The 13,902-nt window shown below is 47.4% G+C and overlaps 2 protein-coding genes and 1 long non-coding RNA gene across 3 annotated transcripts in view; 1 reads left to right on the top strand and 2 right to left on the bottom strand.

Moving 5' to 3' along the window:
- Window positions 1–13,902, bottom strand: part of LOC133280431 (uncharacterized) — a 148,249-nt gene that overhangs the window by 11,115 nt on the left and 123,232 nt on the right. The window lies entirely within an intron of this gene.
- Window positions 1,041–1,741, top strand: PFN3 (profilin 3). The gene has a single exon (XM_061475264.1). The coding sequence runs from the start codon at window positions 1,292–1,294 to the stop codon at window positions 1,694–1,696; it is 405 nt and encodes a 134-aa protein (XP_061331248.1). The 5' UTR covers window positions 1,041–1,291; the 3' UTR covers window positions 1,697–1,741.
- Window positions 9,345–13,356, bottom strand: CUNH1orf115 (chromosome unknown C1orf115 homolog). Its single transcript, XM_061475203.1, has 2 exons — window positions 12,901–13,356; window positions 9,345–10,819 (listed from the first exon to the last, which is right to left on the bottom strand). Exons 1-2 carry the CDS (start codon window positions 13,174–13,176, stop codon window positions 10,700–10,702), a joined length of 396 nt encoding a protein of 131 aa, XP_061331187.1. The 5' UTR covers window positions 13,177–13,356; the 3' UTR covers window positions 9,345–10,699.

Genomic DNA, 13,902 nt, shown 5'->3' with positions numbered 1-13,902 from the left:
ACCCATTCCCCCTTCTCCTGTCACTATATGTCTTTTTTAAAAGCCCCTCTCTTTCTTGCCTTTAGGCACTGGAAGTTGCACTAAGGTCTCCCTGGGGCCTTCTCCAGGCTGAACAAGCCCATCTCTCTCAGCCTGTCTCCAGAACAGAGGTGCTCCAGCCCCCAGAGCATCTCTGTGGCCTCCTCTGGACTTACTCCAGGAGCTCTTTCTTCTTGGTGGGAGAAAGAGTGTGATCACGGTGTGGAAAAAGTGGATGTTGTCAGTGTCCAGCTTGCCAAAATACAGGCAGCAAATGCTTTTCTTCTAATATTTGGGCTTTTATTAGAAATGATGTTACAGAAAGAAAGTATGAACTGTGTGGAAATACGTGAGTATGTGAAATTCAGCCACTTGGTTTGGCTTGGTTAAGACGGGGGAAACACATAGCTGGAGGTGAAGAGCCAAGGGGGAAGGCAGCAAATGGCAGCACCTGAGGTTGGGGTGGGGGATCCCATTCCCATTTGGATACCTTGCTGCCTGGTGCATGGTGCCTGGTGCATGGTACCATTTGGATACCTTGCTGCCAGCTGCCTGGCACCAAACTTGTGAGACTGCCTCTGAGAGCTTCCCTCTTGTCAGCAGGGTCATGGGGAAGTCACTCTGTGGGACACCCAGCAGTGAGGCAAGTATTGTAGAACCACAGAACTGCAGAAGGGTTTGGGTTGGAAGGGACTTTTAACGATCATCCAGGCCAGTCCTCCCATTAGAGGAGGTTGCTCCAAGCCCCGTCCAGCCTGGCCTTGAACACTGCCAGGGATGGGGCAGCCACAGCTTCTCTGGGCACCCCGTGCCAGCCACCTCAGCACCCTCACAGGGAAGAACTAATATCTAACGTCTAATCTAAATCTCCCATCTGTCACTTTAAACTCATTCCCTCTTGTTCTATCTCTCCTTGTAAAAAGCCCCTCTCCAGATTTCTTGTAGGCCCCTTTTAGACAGTGGAAGTTGCTCTAAGGTCGGTCTCCCCAGAGCCTTCTCTTCTCCCAGTTCTATGATGTGACATCACAACAGAGGCTGGAATGGCCAATGCCACCGTTGTCACAGGTCTGTCCTCACAGGCAAAGCAGGAGCATTGGCTCTTGATCCTCCCCAGCTCCCCTATTCAGCCTTGCAGCGAGCTGAAGGCCAAACTCATAACTCAAAGTTTTTAGGATCAGTGTGCCAAAACCAACGTCCCAGCAGGCAGAAGACAGGGAAGCTCAGCACTGGGTGTTTCAGAGAGTGCGAGTCACGATTTCATTTCAGAGTCACAATGGATTACTGGAAGCAATATATCGAGAGCATCCTGGTGGACAGGATCGTTGAGGATGTTGCTATTGTGGGCCTCTCTGACAACAAGTGTGTTTGGGCAGCCAAGCCAGGAGGACTCCTTGCAGCCATCTCACCTCAAGAAGTGGGCTTGATCTCAGGCCAGGATCGGAAGATGTTCCTGCTAACGGGAATCACCATAGCTGGCAAAAAGTGCAGTGTGATTCGTGACAACCTGCTGGTGGATAAAGACAATGTGATGGATGTCAGAAGCAAAGGCAATGACAGCAGATCCATCTGTATTGGCAAGACCCCCAGAGCCCTGATCTTCCTCATGGGCAAGAGGGGAGTCCACGGAGGAGCCCTCAACCAGAAGGTCCATGATATGATTGTGGGCATGAAAGTGTGAAGCAAACAGTGCCAAAGAGACAGACATCTTCTGCCTGGGCACAGGGGCACACAGGAAGGAAATAAACCTGATTTTGTTGCTGATATCTTTGCCTGCTTCTATCAGCTTTGGGAAAGGGCAGGAGCCCTCTTGTTTACTGCTTTGCTGTTTAAATCATGCCCTAATGCCAGTCGTGGTTTCTGAGACCTTTCTCCTGCTACAGTAGGCCACAGCACTAAGGTTAAGCAGGGCTTGTGTTTATTTTGTGTTTGGTCCTGGAACAAGCCCAGTTAATTTGGGAGGTTAGCTGTTGATCAGCAGAGTCTAGGGCTGCTGTTGGACTGTGAGGGAGGCACATGCAGTGATAGTCTGCCACTGCTCACCTTCCAGATCATTCAAAACACCTTCTTAGGTTACTTTACTGATCAAAATGGGTTTTCATAAGATAGTTACCTGTCTGGTGTGTATGGCAGGGGGATCTTCTGAAGGCTGCTTCCTTCCCATCTTGCTCAGTCATGCTGTTGTGGCCTCAAGATCACAGGTCCCTGTAAGCCCCCTCGGAGTCCCAGGAGGATGCGGAGTTGTGCCGAACACTGCAGATTTCCTGCTCCATTCACCAATGCAGCCCTCCCCTCCTTGTAACCCTAAATGGCCAGTCTGAAATGAGGCAGAACTGGTGTGCTTGAGATGGGACCAGTGCAGGGAAGACTTGAGGGGTATTTCTGTTAGGGGTGATCTCCCCACGTATGGGCTCTCCTTGCTCCTGGTAGCAGTGAGCCTGAATCCATCACATGCCACCTTCTCAGTTAACATGGAGTAAGTGTTTTGTAATTGAATTGAGATCACACAGAGATCTTTAATGTGCAACTGCACCCAGAGGAGCACGGAAATGCTGTAAGGAGAACCCGGCCTCTCATGTATTAGCAAATGTTCAACAAAACTGCAGTGTTTAATTAGTAAGCACTGTCTGATGAGCAGTGCTTGCAGGCATGAATCGAATTAACATAAGTACTAAAGGGATAAAAACACAAAACCACACACTGAATTCACAGTCTAACGATAAGTTGGTCACAAAGTTTTAACAAAGCCTGGGCTGTGCTGACAAACATGGATGCTTATTTTCACAAGCTTAAGGGAAAACCAAGTAGCTATCTCCTGTGATTTCTTGAGCACTGGTAGTATTCTCCACTATGCAAATCACAGAATGCAGACAGCTTTTGCCCTCTAAACTTTATGAGGTATCAAAATGACAGGATTTTGGAATAACATGAAAAAATGTTGGGCGATTTTCTGCTTGCTCCCCTTTAGGTGGCAGAGAAAATTGGGCTGGAGTGCATATATTCTTTACCAGCATGAGAATCTGAAGAATTATGGGCCTATATAGTATGACGGCGGTGTGAACAGCTACAGCTGATCCCTAACTACATATTATGGGCAGCACAATGGTGTACAAAATCAGATTCTTTCTGTTTGAAGGACTTGTTAACTGAATTCAGAAATAACTCACCTTTGGTAATGATTGAATATTATCTTAGAGAAAAATAATAATTCTAAATGCAAGAAGAACCTTGCATTTTCATTCCCTAAATCTACCAACCTGGAACCTAAGGGGAATTTGTTCAGACCAGCACCAAAAAGCAGCTCTTACATTCAGTTCTGACTCTTCTTGGAGGCTATGGTGAGAAGGAGCTTAAAGAGGAATAACAGAAGGCGATAGCATCTGCATAATCTCTCCTTTCCTGCTGTGATATAAGAAGCATAAGATTATAAATAGCTTCAGAGAGAATCTGGTTGATGGGTTAATGCTTCAAGTCTAAGACTGCAGCCTTTGAGGAGAGTCCCCTTCACCCATACACCAGGCACCTCTCAAGAAGCCTCCAGTAAATAGCTTGACCAATAGGTTTGCTTAGTCCTTCATCCCAGGCACACCTCTGCTTACCTAAGAGCCACCAGCTCCTGCTGTACGGCAACATAAATGGGAGTCATTCAGACAAAACATAGGCACTGCTATTGTTACCATCCAAACAGCCCCTTGTGTGACAGAACTGCATTTGCTGTACACGGCAAACCAGCATTTAAAGGGAAATGACTGTGGTCAATCACTTATAACTTCATAACGCTGAAATACTGAATACAGCTCTAGCCCCAGGCTCCTTGTAACGTGTCTGATCATATGAAGGATTCACAGTGCCAATCCCACAGCAAGCTGGGGCTGGGCTGTGTCAGTTATGAAAGCAGGCAATGCTGGCATATGTTGGAAAAACATCGTGTCAGCTCAGAAGCATCCACATGGCAAACTTGCAGCTGGAACACAAGTTAAAAGTAATGATATATCTGCTTTCAGATGCAGAGGGAGATGGTTCTTCTAGAGTCGAATCTAGACTCCCTTCTAGCAGCAGCTCAATCAGAGGATGAACATGAATAATGAGGAAAGAGATGAAGGATTTTACTTGTTTCCACTAAAATAAAAAGACAAGTGATGGGGAACTTGTAGGTCTTCAGCATGTGCACAGTGCTGACCCTCGGAAAGGCATAAAGTACCATCCTGAGGGGAGATCTGGATGGACATTACAAATTCCCAGTGATAAAGACAGCAAAATGCTGGTCTAGATTAAGTGACGGGGTGTTTGGATGGAGCTAATTAATGTACGCTGGGCTTGTCTCAGTGAAGGAATAGGGTTAAATGCCCTTTTCCAGAGATGTGCAGTTGTTTTTCCAGTGACACTATGATAACTCAGCAAAAGGCAGGGATGAGGGGATGACATGGCTGAGTATGCTGTTTCAACATGCTGATTTCAACAAGATAGGATAAAAATTATATTACATCCACTCACACAGGGAAATTATATCCTCTTCCAAACTATGAACTAACAAATTCAAAAGGTTTGTTTGTAGAGAGGAAGGGGTAATAAAAGCATGGCTGTTTCCTCTTAAAATCTTCAAGGAGATCAGAGTTCAGTGAGTCATGCACTAGAAATGAGCTCAGTGAAATATCTCAGGCGAATAATTGGTGATGATAGAATTAAAAATAGACTAATATCATTAATGATAGATGCCTTTTAATGGAGCCACAGCAATTAGATAAAGGGATCCTTCTTTTTTTTTGTGAGGCTTTTCCTACACAGAGGATCATAAATATGTAAAAGCCAGGCAGGTTGTTGGCTGCTTTGTTGACTGTCAAGTCATATAAGAAGACGAATTGAAAATTGTCCTTTTCCTCCAGTCAAATGTTCAACTTCAGTCTTTCTAAACTCACCAGGACAACACAGAAATGGTTGTTCCAGGCAGATATTCAGCATGGTATTAACTAGTGCAGGCTAATTACATTATAAATTCTCCCCATGTTCTGTAACTGTGGTTCTCTGGGTGAGTCTAATATCCATCAGGCAGCTTCAGGAGTATGAGTAGTCAGGGTAGAGATGGAGTATCATCTGGGAAAGCAGGTAAGGCCCAAAGTAGAGGCTTTACTGGGGAGCAGTGCATTTCTTCTGCAGCACAAGGATTAACATGCTTCTGCAGCTATGGTTTAGCAGCCATCATGGGAGAGGATGGCATTCACCAAAGACAGGAATGTCCCCACTCTCATTCAAACACAGCTGAAAAAGCAATCTGGTGCTAGCTTAGCATCCCAGGAAAGAAGGAGCAAGAATTCCTTTATGAGCAGCAGAAATAGGGGAATACAAAAAAGCATGAGGAGTCAAGTACATGTGGCGTACTGGAGCTCGGGTCCAAGGCAACTCCTGGCTCCTGGGAGAGGTCATTCCAGTCTGCCCACCTCTGTGCCTCCTTCATTAGGAATTACACATGCTGTCTTAAGCAGTTCTGATCTCTCCAGTGGAAAAGTGGCCATGGCTCATCCCCTTCTCTCCCATGAAGCATCATTAATGAATGCTTTTATTGCACAGCAAGAATCTCAGGGCAAAGTATAATACATTTTTAGGCAGGGAGGCAAAAAATATCCACAACAACACAAAAGCAACATTCCTATGGCTTTGCTCTTGAAACAATTGTATGCAGGAGGGTCAGGATTCAACTGGGTGGAAAACACTGGTGTATAGATACACATTACCAGGCTGGGAGCCAACATCCTGATTATGGGTCTGCACAAACCAGGAGGCCAGCCTAGGGGAGGGCAAGAAATCCCTGCAGGAGATGAGGCGCAACACCGAGGCTGGGAATCTGATTTTTTCCCAGGAGATGGCACTAAAGGACGATTGCCTTTCAGCCCGCATAGTGCAATGCAGCAGGAACTTCGCTGAGGGCCAGGCACGCAGTTTGTGCCATCTTTGCAAGTCGCTCCTTGTTACCAGAAGCAAAGCTTTAAAATTCTTAGCGTCTGTACTTTTAGCAAGGTTGAGGACATCAGTCTTTACGTCTCCATAGAGCGGGTAAATACAAGCTTTCTGCTTATAGCTGGAGCAGGATCCCACTATTAGGTATTGAAAAGCTGCTGTCAGGTCCCTCCTAAGCCTTCTCTCCTCCAGCTGAACAAGCGCAGAGCCCTGAGCTTTTCCTGGTAGGTGATGGTTCAGTAAGGAGCATCACCCTCTCTGAGCTCAGCCTAGACTTCACCTTAAAACAGGCCCGGAAGCCTTATACTACTTCCTACAAGGGTAATGAAGGGGTGAATTTTATTCCTTTATTTTCTTTTCATTTGATTATCTCCATTAGTCTCTGAGCTCTTTAGGCTCCTTACTGGTCCTCGAAGACAAAGGATTTCCAAAGCATACCCTGTGCAGGTAACTGCAGTAACTTGGTACACACTTTAGGACCATTTTTTTCTCAGAAGAAAACCCATGGCCACCTAACAAGGAACCCATGGTACAGAAAAGGAGACAACTGGTTTTACAGCACCCCAACACAGAACCTGCCCCCTTGCCAGTCATACAGACAGGCAGAAGACAGGAAGGTCACCCGTGTCCATAGCAGAGGTTTGGAAAAGATGGTCCTTTCCAACCCTAAATACGCTATGATTCTATGATTCATGCTTGAAGTGAGCCTTGGCCTGGCACTGGAAGCAGCAAAGCAATGTGGTGTTGTGCGGCTTTCCTCAGATACAGCGCTTCAAAAGGAAGCTGTGCAAGAGAACTTCCTTGCTGCTAATGTTGCAGGATGAAGGACAATAGCTGTGAGACCTCTGCCATTTCCTCGGAGCCTATGGTAAGCCAGAGCTGCAATTAAGTGCTCTGGCAAAACCAGCAGAAATAAACTTAATTCAGCTTTGTGACTCACTGAGCAGGCACTAGGAATAGCCAGGGATTTAAAAGTGACTGGCAGTGTTCAAGGCCAGGTTGGATGGAGCCTTGGGTGATATTGTGTGAGGTGCCCCTGCCCATGGCAGGGGGCTGGAACTGGAGGATCTAAAGGTCCTTTCCAGCCCAAACCATTCTCTGATTCTATAAACTTGCCAGGCTGTTGGGTTAGTGGAGTTCATTCTTGAGAGTAACTTGGATGAATTGACTACTTCTTGCCATTCTGCACATATTCAGCTGCCCAAACGTATTTACCCTGCTATTTGTTATAGAGCATGGTGAAAGGTGGGTAGAAATCTGAAGGGAACCAGACAGCACAGTAGCACACCACTAAAAATCATGCAAAGTGAAGTGATTGGTGGTGGTGGTGCCAAGCAAGTGCCTGAAGGGAGGAACATATTTCACTCAGGTCAAATGTCAAGTCAGATCTTCCGTCTGTACCTTTTGTTCTGTAATATCCACCCCATCCTACCTTTGTGTATGAGAGGGCTGTTTTGTTCCTCAAAGGAACCAGAAGATAAACTGCAGACAAGCCCATTTCAACAAAAGAGCCTGCCTGTTCCGATGGGTTGAAAGCTCTCCCTGCTGGGATCCTCCTCCAAGACCAGCCTGCCAAGAGCACGTAAAGGCCGTGCAGAAACCAAGAGTTAATCCCAGTCTGCCCTCCTGCCTTGACACACTTTCAGGGAAGCCCTGAGCCCAGGCTCCTCATCACTCACTGTCCTCCAAGTCACTCCCAACTGCTCTGCTGCAGATGGAGGTTCCCACGCCTCAGTGACTGAGCAGCATGACCTGTCTCCCGATGCTGAGTTACTCAGGGAATACTTCATCATCTCTTACATCCCTGAGACAACATTTAGCAACAGCACTGCAGGATCTGCCCTGTCCCACGAGTCTGTGTTGTAGCTACACCCAACCCGGCACAGCAGAGATGCCGCCACGATTGACAGGAGCCACAGCCCTCTGCCATCCACCCTGCTGGACCTCACCACTCAGCTTCAGATCTTCTCAACACTGCTGTGTGAGCTGGGCTGGTGACGAGTAGCAAAACCCCTAGCCAAGGCTTGGCCTCACCAGCTGAGAAGTGGATCACTGCCCAGAGAGAGCTGATAAGCAGCACTAATTGGTAGCCTCAGTTCATTCTGAGATAGGAAGATACGCTGCATGAATCACCAGGTGTTTATAGCAACAGCACAGGAGGATACTTGCTTGCTTTTTCTTTCTCTGTCCTCTTTCTTCGTTTTGGTCCATTTTAGAAACACCGTTCAGCAGAAGCTGCATGAAGCTTTTCTCAGGCTCACACAGAAACACCATTTATGTATCACTCAGGTTCTGTATGGATGGCAGCCAGGTTATTCCCTTAACATTGCACCAGGTAAGCAGAGACCATAGGTCAGCAGGCAAAAGTCAGTGGCAACCATTGTGCTAACGGTTCACAAGCTAAAGTTCATGTTTACCTTTGGTGGAAAGTCCCTACACTAATGGGTTGGACCCCTGGTGTTGCAATAAGGGAGCAGCCTTTCTATTCACAGGACACACAGTTGAATAGATGGGACACTCATTTCACACAGGAAAAATGGAAACACAAACCCTCCCTGCATTAGTAACTGAAAAAAGGAGCTCTAATGATTCAGGCTTTAAAACAGAGAGTGGTGTAATGAAATTTGAAGTTAATCCCAAACAGTGCAGGCTGGTGTGGCACATGGGTGGTAATACAGCTCTGTTCCTACTGCAAAACACCCAGCTGTTATCAATACCTTCTGCCATGCTGGTGGGGCACATCAGGACAGGTCTGTCATAGAATCATGGAATCACAGACTGGTTTGGGTTGGAAAGGACCTTAAGATCATCCAGCTTGACCCCCCTGCCATGGGCAGGGACACCTCACACTAAACCATGTCACCCAAGGCTCTGTCCAACCTGGCCTTGAACACTGCCAGGGATGGAGCATTCACCACTTCTCTAGGCAGCCTGTGTCAGTGCCTCGCCACCCTCACAGTAAAGAACTTCCTTATATCCAGTCTAAACTTCCCCTGTTTAAGTTTTAACCTGTTACCCCTTGTCCTATCACTACAGTCCCTAATGAAGAGTCCCTCTCTGGCATTCTTGTAGGCCCCCTTCAGATACTGGAAGGCTGCTCCCTATGAAGAAGCTCAATAGAAACAGCTAAAGGTATAAATCAGTGAATGAAATCTCTTTGTGGCTATTCCTACCCCAATTTGTGCAACATTAGATCCTCTTCTCCACACCTTGCCTTTCCTGCCATTCCCTGTGGCCTGGGCTACAACCATGTCCTAGCAGAGAGCCAAGGCTGAGGGCAGAACAACATGGGGAAGTTTACATTGCAGCTTCCCCTTGCTGCTGGGAAACTCCTCCTCTCTGTGCTGACTTATGTGTGAAGGTAAACGCACGGCATTGATTACACTGCTTTTATTTACAGTCTACTTACAGCATTAAAAATATCGACTTCGTTTTCATTTGTGACACTTAAAAGCAATACGGCGTGGTCTGCTGAGACATGCAAACCCCTTCATTCAAAAAAGGCAAAGAAAGCAAATGAGCAGCACTTTTTACCATATAAGTCAACTCCTTGATTACAAAACCAGTATCAAAACTATACTCATATTATAGAAAGATCTGTAACACACAGAAAGTGCTAGCAGGAAAATCACTGACTGCTACCACAAAAGACTGATAGAAAAAATACCCCAAAACCCCAAACCCCACAGAATTCTGAAGGTCCACAAGTCCCATTGTCCTGTGTCATCCATACAATCATATACAGGGTTTATATCCCTGGAGGCTCTTCATTGCACCACTGAGCTGAGCCATCTGCTGTTGGCATCCTCTAGCTACAACATCCACACACAGAAATGAAGATGGAGCTGGCAGGATTTTTGGCCCCATTGTTACACAGAATGGTTGTACATTCTTACACCAAAGGCTGTATGCAGTTCTTTTCAGATGCACCTGATAATTTGGGTTTTCTTTCCTGGTGAACACTACAGAAGCTGAGTGTTCTTATGCCCCAGCTTCCAGAATCAGGTAGGTCAGATACAAACTGTTCTGAGTAAAAAAAAAAACAAAACATTTGGATTTCACAGCAGCAGAGGAAAAGCTTAAAACACCAGTCACAGAGAACTTTTAATGCCCCTGGATCAGAAAACAAACACATCTCATTTCATTTCTGGATTTTTAGGTCAGTTTTAACATTTAACGGCTCATGATGCCCAGTGTTTGAAATCAACAACTGTGATGCAGCAAAGCTCTCCGTGTCTCAGACCATAGTCCATTTATATCCAGGTATATTTTTTATATACTCATAATCTTAACAAACCAACCTCAGAAAACCAAAGACTGCCTTTTCCTGACCCCTTGTTATCTGCTTCCTCCACTGCTTTGACAATTCCAGTGTGACACCAGCCACACTCTGATCTCCACCTCCGCATCCTCTATTTTCCTTCATTTCTCTTTCCCTCACCTACTTGCTTTTCCCCCCGTCCTTGGCTCCCTTCCACACACAGCACAAAGCTCTAAAAAACCAACTCCTGTCTGAAAACAAACTTCAGCTCCATTAGTGGAAGATTATTTCCTAATCCTTGTGTTTCTTTAACCTGATCTGATTTAATGCTGTATTTGCAGAGAAGAGCACTCAGTCCTGGGTCTCCCCAGGGCTGGCGGAGAGGCTGGGGTCATTTGTCCAAGAGGTTTCTCAGATGCAGGGCTCAGATTTAACCCTGAGTGGCCTCATGTCCTCACTGATGGGGCTGCACTAGCGGACGAAGGATGCCACTTGAGCTGCCACTCCAAAGGGAGCAGAATAAGCCGATGCTAATCCTTGCAGGCCGACCACCAAGTAGCGGCATCCCTTCTGCAGAGCTTTGCCGACGTTCTGTGGAGAGAAAGGGGATAAAACCCCCAGAAATTAGAGGAAATACCTTCACATAAAGTCATTCTGACCCAGAAAATCGACTTCTCCCACAGCTAATGAGGGCTTGAGCACAGAACAACATTCACCATCTATTTTTATATAGGAATACACACCCACAGAGCACAGTGTAACCGAGCGGATGCAGCCTCCACAGGAAGCCAGGCTTCATCGTGGGCTTCTAGTCAAGAATAAAATTAGCTGAAATTCACACCTAGTTTATAGGGGTATGCATTTCCCACACACACATGTGCTAAGTATGTGGGCACACGGGCTGTTAAAACTGGTGCTGAACGAGAAGGCAGTAAAACACTGAGAATACTTCTATGGGAATTTCATAGAATCCCAGACTGGTTTGGATTGGGGAAAGGGACCTTAAAGCTCATCCAGTTCCAACCCTCTGCCATAGGCAAGGACACCTTCCACTAGAACAAGGTCAGAAGAGAATTCCTGCTTTGGACTCTCATTGCTTTTTGTCAAAAAGACTTTTTTTTGGTCAAAATTAGAATGTTTTGAGCCACTTTCACACCTTTACACATTTAAGAACTCGTCTGTGTACTGCATTAGAAAGAACTTGCTACAGATTATTTAAATGAAAAACTTAATCTAGTTTCACCCTTGTTTGTGATCACAGAGTTGGTCATAACAGGGAATTAATACAATGTGGTTAGTTTGGGAGGACTACCAGCATAGTAACCCTTTATGGTCGAGTGAGACTAGATCAAAATCATCCCCTGTAATATGGAAAACACTGAAACAGAGGATATTCTTTTAAATTGGTGAAATCCAGTCTATATCTATTATACTCTTAGGATTCTTCCCTGAGGGTGCTGAGGCGCTGGCACAGGGTGCCCAGAGATGTTGTGGCTGCCCCATCCTTGGCTGTGTTCAAGGCCAGGCCGGACAGGGCTTGGAGCAACCTGGTCTAGTGGGAGATGTCCCTGCCTGTGGCAGGGGGGTGGAACTGGACCAGCCTTAAGGCTCTGCACTGTGAGCAGCTCACCTTTACGTGTTGGTCTTCACTGCCAAAGCCAAATTGGCCAACCTTTCCCTTGGGGATGTCGCCTGAGCGATACAAGAGGGAATACGCAGTGTGGAAGAACTGCACCATGTGTGTGACATCAGAATCACCGTGTTGGAAACTCAAAGTATCAAATCCATCATGAAAGAAGGAAATACTCTGTTCCTCTTTAGGAAACAGTGGAGCAGCTCATAACTGTGCTGTCAACTGCAGCAGTACCTTTGCTAGGCTATCTGGCCTTTTCTGCATGTCAGACATAGCTGGCGTATCTTTACCAAAATCATCATTTCATTAAGGAATGCAGTAGAAAGTCACGTCTCGTACTGACAGCTGTGATCTCTCCGATAGGAAAAGATTCCCAACAGCAGACAGGTTTTTCCTGCTAACACTGACATTATTTTTTGCTACAAACATCCAAAACATACCTGAGCTGTACTGAAGAGACACGAATGACAGAAAAATAACCAAATTCTGCCAAATGGCACTTCAGCAATCAAAGGCACCCACCTTTCAGGGGCAAAAAAGCTGTAAACCACCAGGCTGCCAGACTTCTGACTGTCCCACAGGAAAGCAAAAGAACAATTCTGACCCAAAATAGCTGTTACACAATGAAAAAACACGTTGCTTTTTTCTTTTAACCCGTGCTAGTGATTTTCAGGAGACACTTAGAAGGTAAAACAGCAAATGCATGTACTGGAGCGGTGGCAGTACCCTGCTTTAAGAAAGCAGGCCAAATAACTGGAAGTTTTAAGGAATAGTGTCAAAACAGTGACGCCGAAGGAAATACAGCACAAAGGCAAAATACCCGTCACATGGATCGGCTTAGTGCCGTTTTGAGTGCGAAACTGCAGATTTCCTCCTCTTTGAACCTGGCGGGGGCCGAAGTCCTGCCCTCCCCAAGAAGAGCAAGACCAGGAGCGGGCTGACACCCGCCTCAGCGCTGAACACCGGCACCTAAAACGCCTGAAGGACAAGGCACGGAGAAGCCGGTGCCGCTCCGCGCTGCCCGCCGCTCTGCCCTCACCTTGCCGTACTTCTTGAGCCGCTTCCCGTAGTGCCGCTTGCCGGGGGCCCGCGGCGGCCGCAACGGCTCGTAGGGATCGGGCAGGAGGGCGAAGCGCACCTTCCTGCGGCCAGCGCCTTCTTCCTTCTCCTCCTCCTCGGGGGCCGCCGAGCCGCTCCCCGCCGCCTCCTCCTCCTCCTCCTCGCCACCGGGCAGGATGCTGACCTGGTCGTCGCCGGTGCCGCGGCGGGAGAAGCGGCTCCGCGCTTTGTCGCCCAGCCTTGCTCCCACCGTCATGGTGCTGCTGCCGCCGCTGCCGCCCCGTCTGCGCCCAGCGCTTCCCCCGCCGCAGGTGTGGCCGGAGGCGGCCGCTGCCCCCTCCCCGGGGCGGGACGGCTGCGGGAAGAGGCGAGCAAATCCCCGCAGTACCCGTGGATACCGGTAACCTGGGACCCGCCGCGATCCACGGCGGGGGAAGCGTGGGCCCAGGGCTGCCTTCTCAAGGAGAAGTGTTGTGCCCACATGTGGGGCAGGCGGAGGGCCCCTGCAAGTGGACGGGCTGCAGTTCAACCGCTGAGCTTCCCGTGCGGTGTTTGTGTACGTGGGGTAGATCACAAAAAGCAAAATTGCATAGGGAGGATGTAATTTATTAAGCCAGGCGGTGTATTTATCAATACAAACGCTTCAGATGCATTAAGGGGACAGACTGGTCCTTTACTGTGGATTTTAGAATCATAGCATCAACTGGGTTGGAAAAGGCCTTTAAGATCATTGAGTTCAACTGCTCCCCAGCACTGCCAAGGCCACCACTAACCCATGTCACTGAGGGCCTGGTCTACACCGTGTGTGAGCATTTCCAGGGGCGGTGACTCCAGCACTGCCCTGGGCAGCCTGTTCCAATGCCTGAGCACCCTTTGGGGAAGGAATTGTTCCTCATCTCCAGTCTAAACCTCCCTAAATATTTTCCCTATCGAGGAACAAAGCCTTGAATCCTTGTCTCTCCAAGACGCGCCCTTAACATTC

This window comes from Pezoporus flaviventris, unplaced genomic scaffold (genome assembly GCF_033815535.1).
Source record: "Pezoporus flaviventris isolate CSIRO_AGI_PZ_B2104156 unplaced genomic scaffold, CSIRO_AGI_Pfla_v1 ptg000083l, whole genome shotgun sequence".
Classification (NCBI taxonomy): Eukaryota; Metazoa; Chordata; class Aves; order Psittaciformes; family Psittacidae; genus Pezoporus; species Pezoporus flaviventris.
The sequence above is the reverse complement of the archived record's forward strand: the minus strand, read 5'-3'. Positions and strand labels throughout refer to the sequence as shown.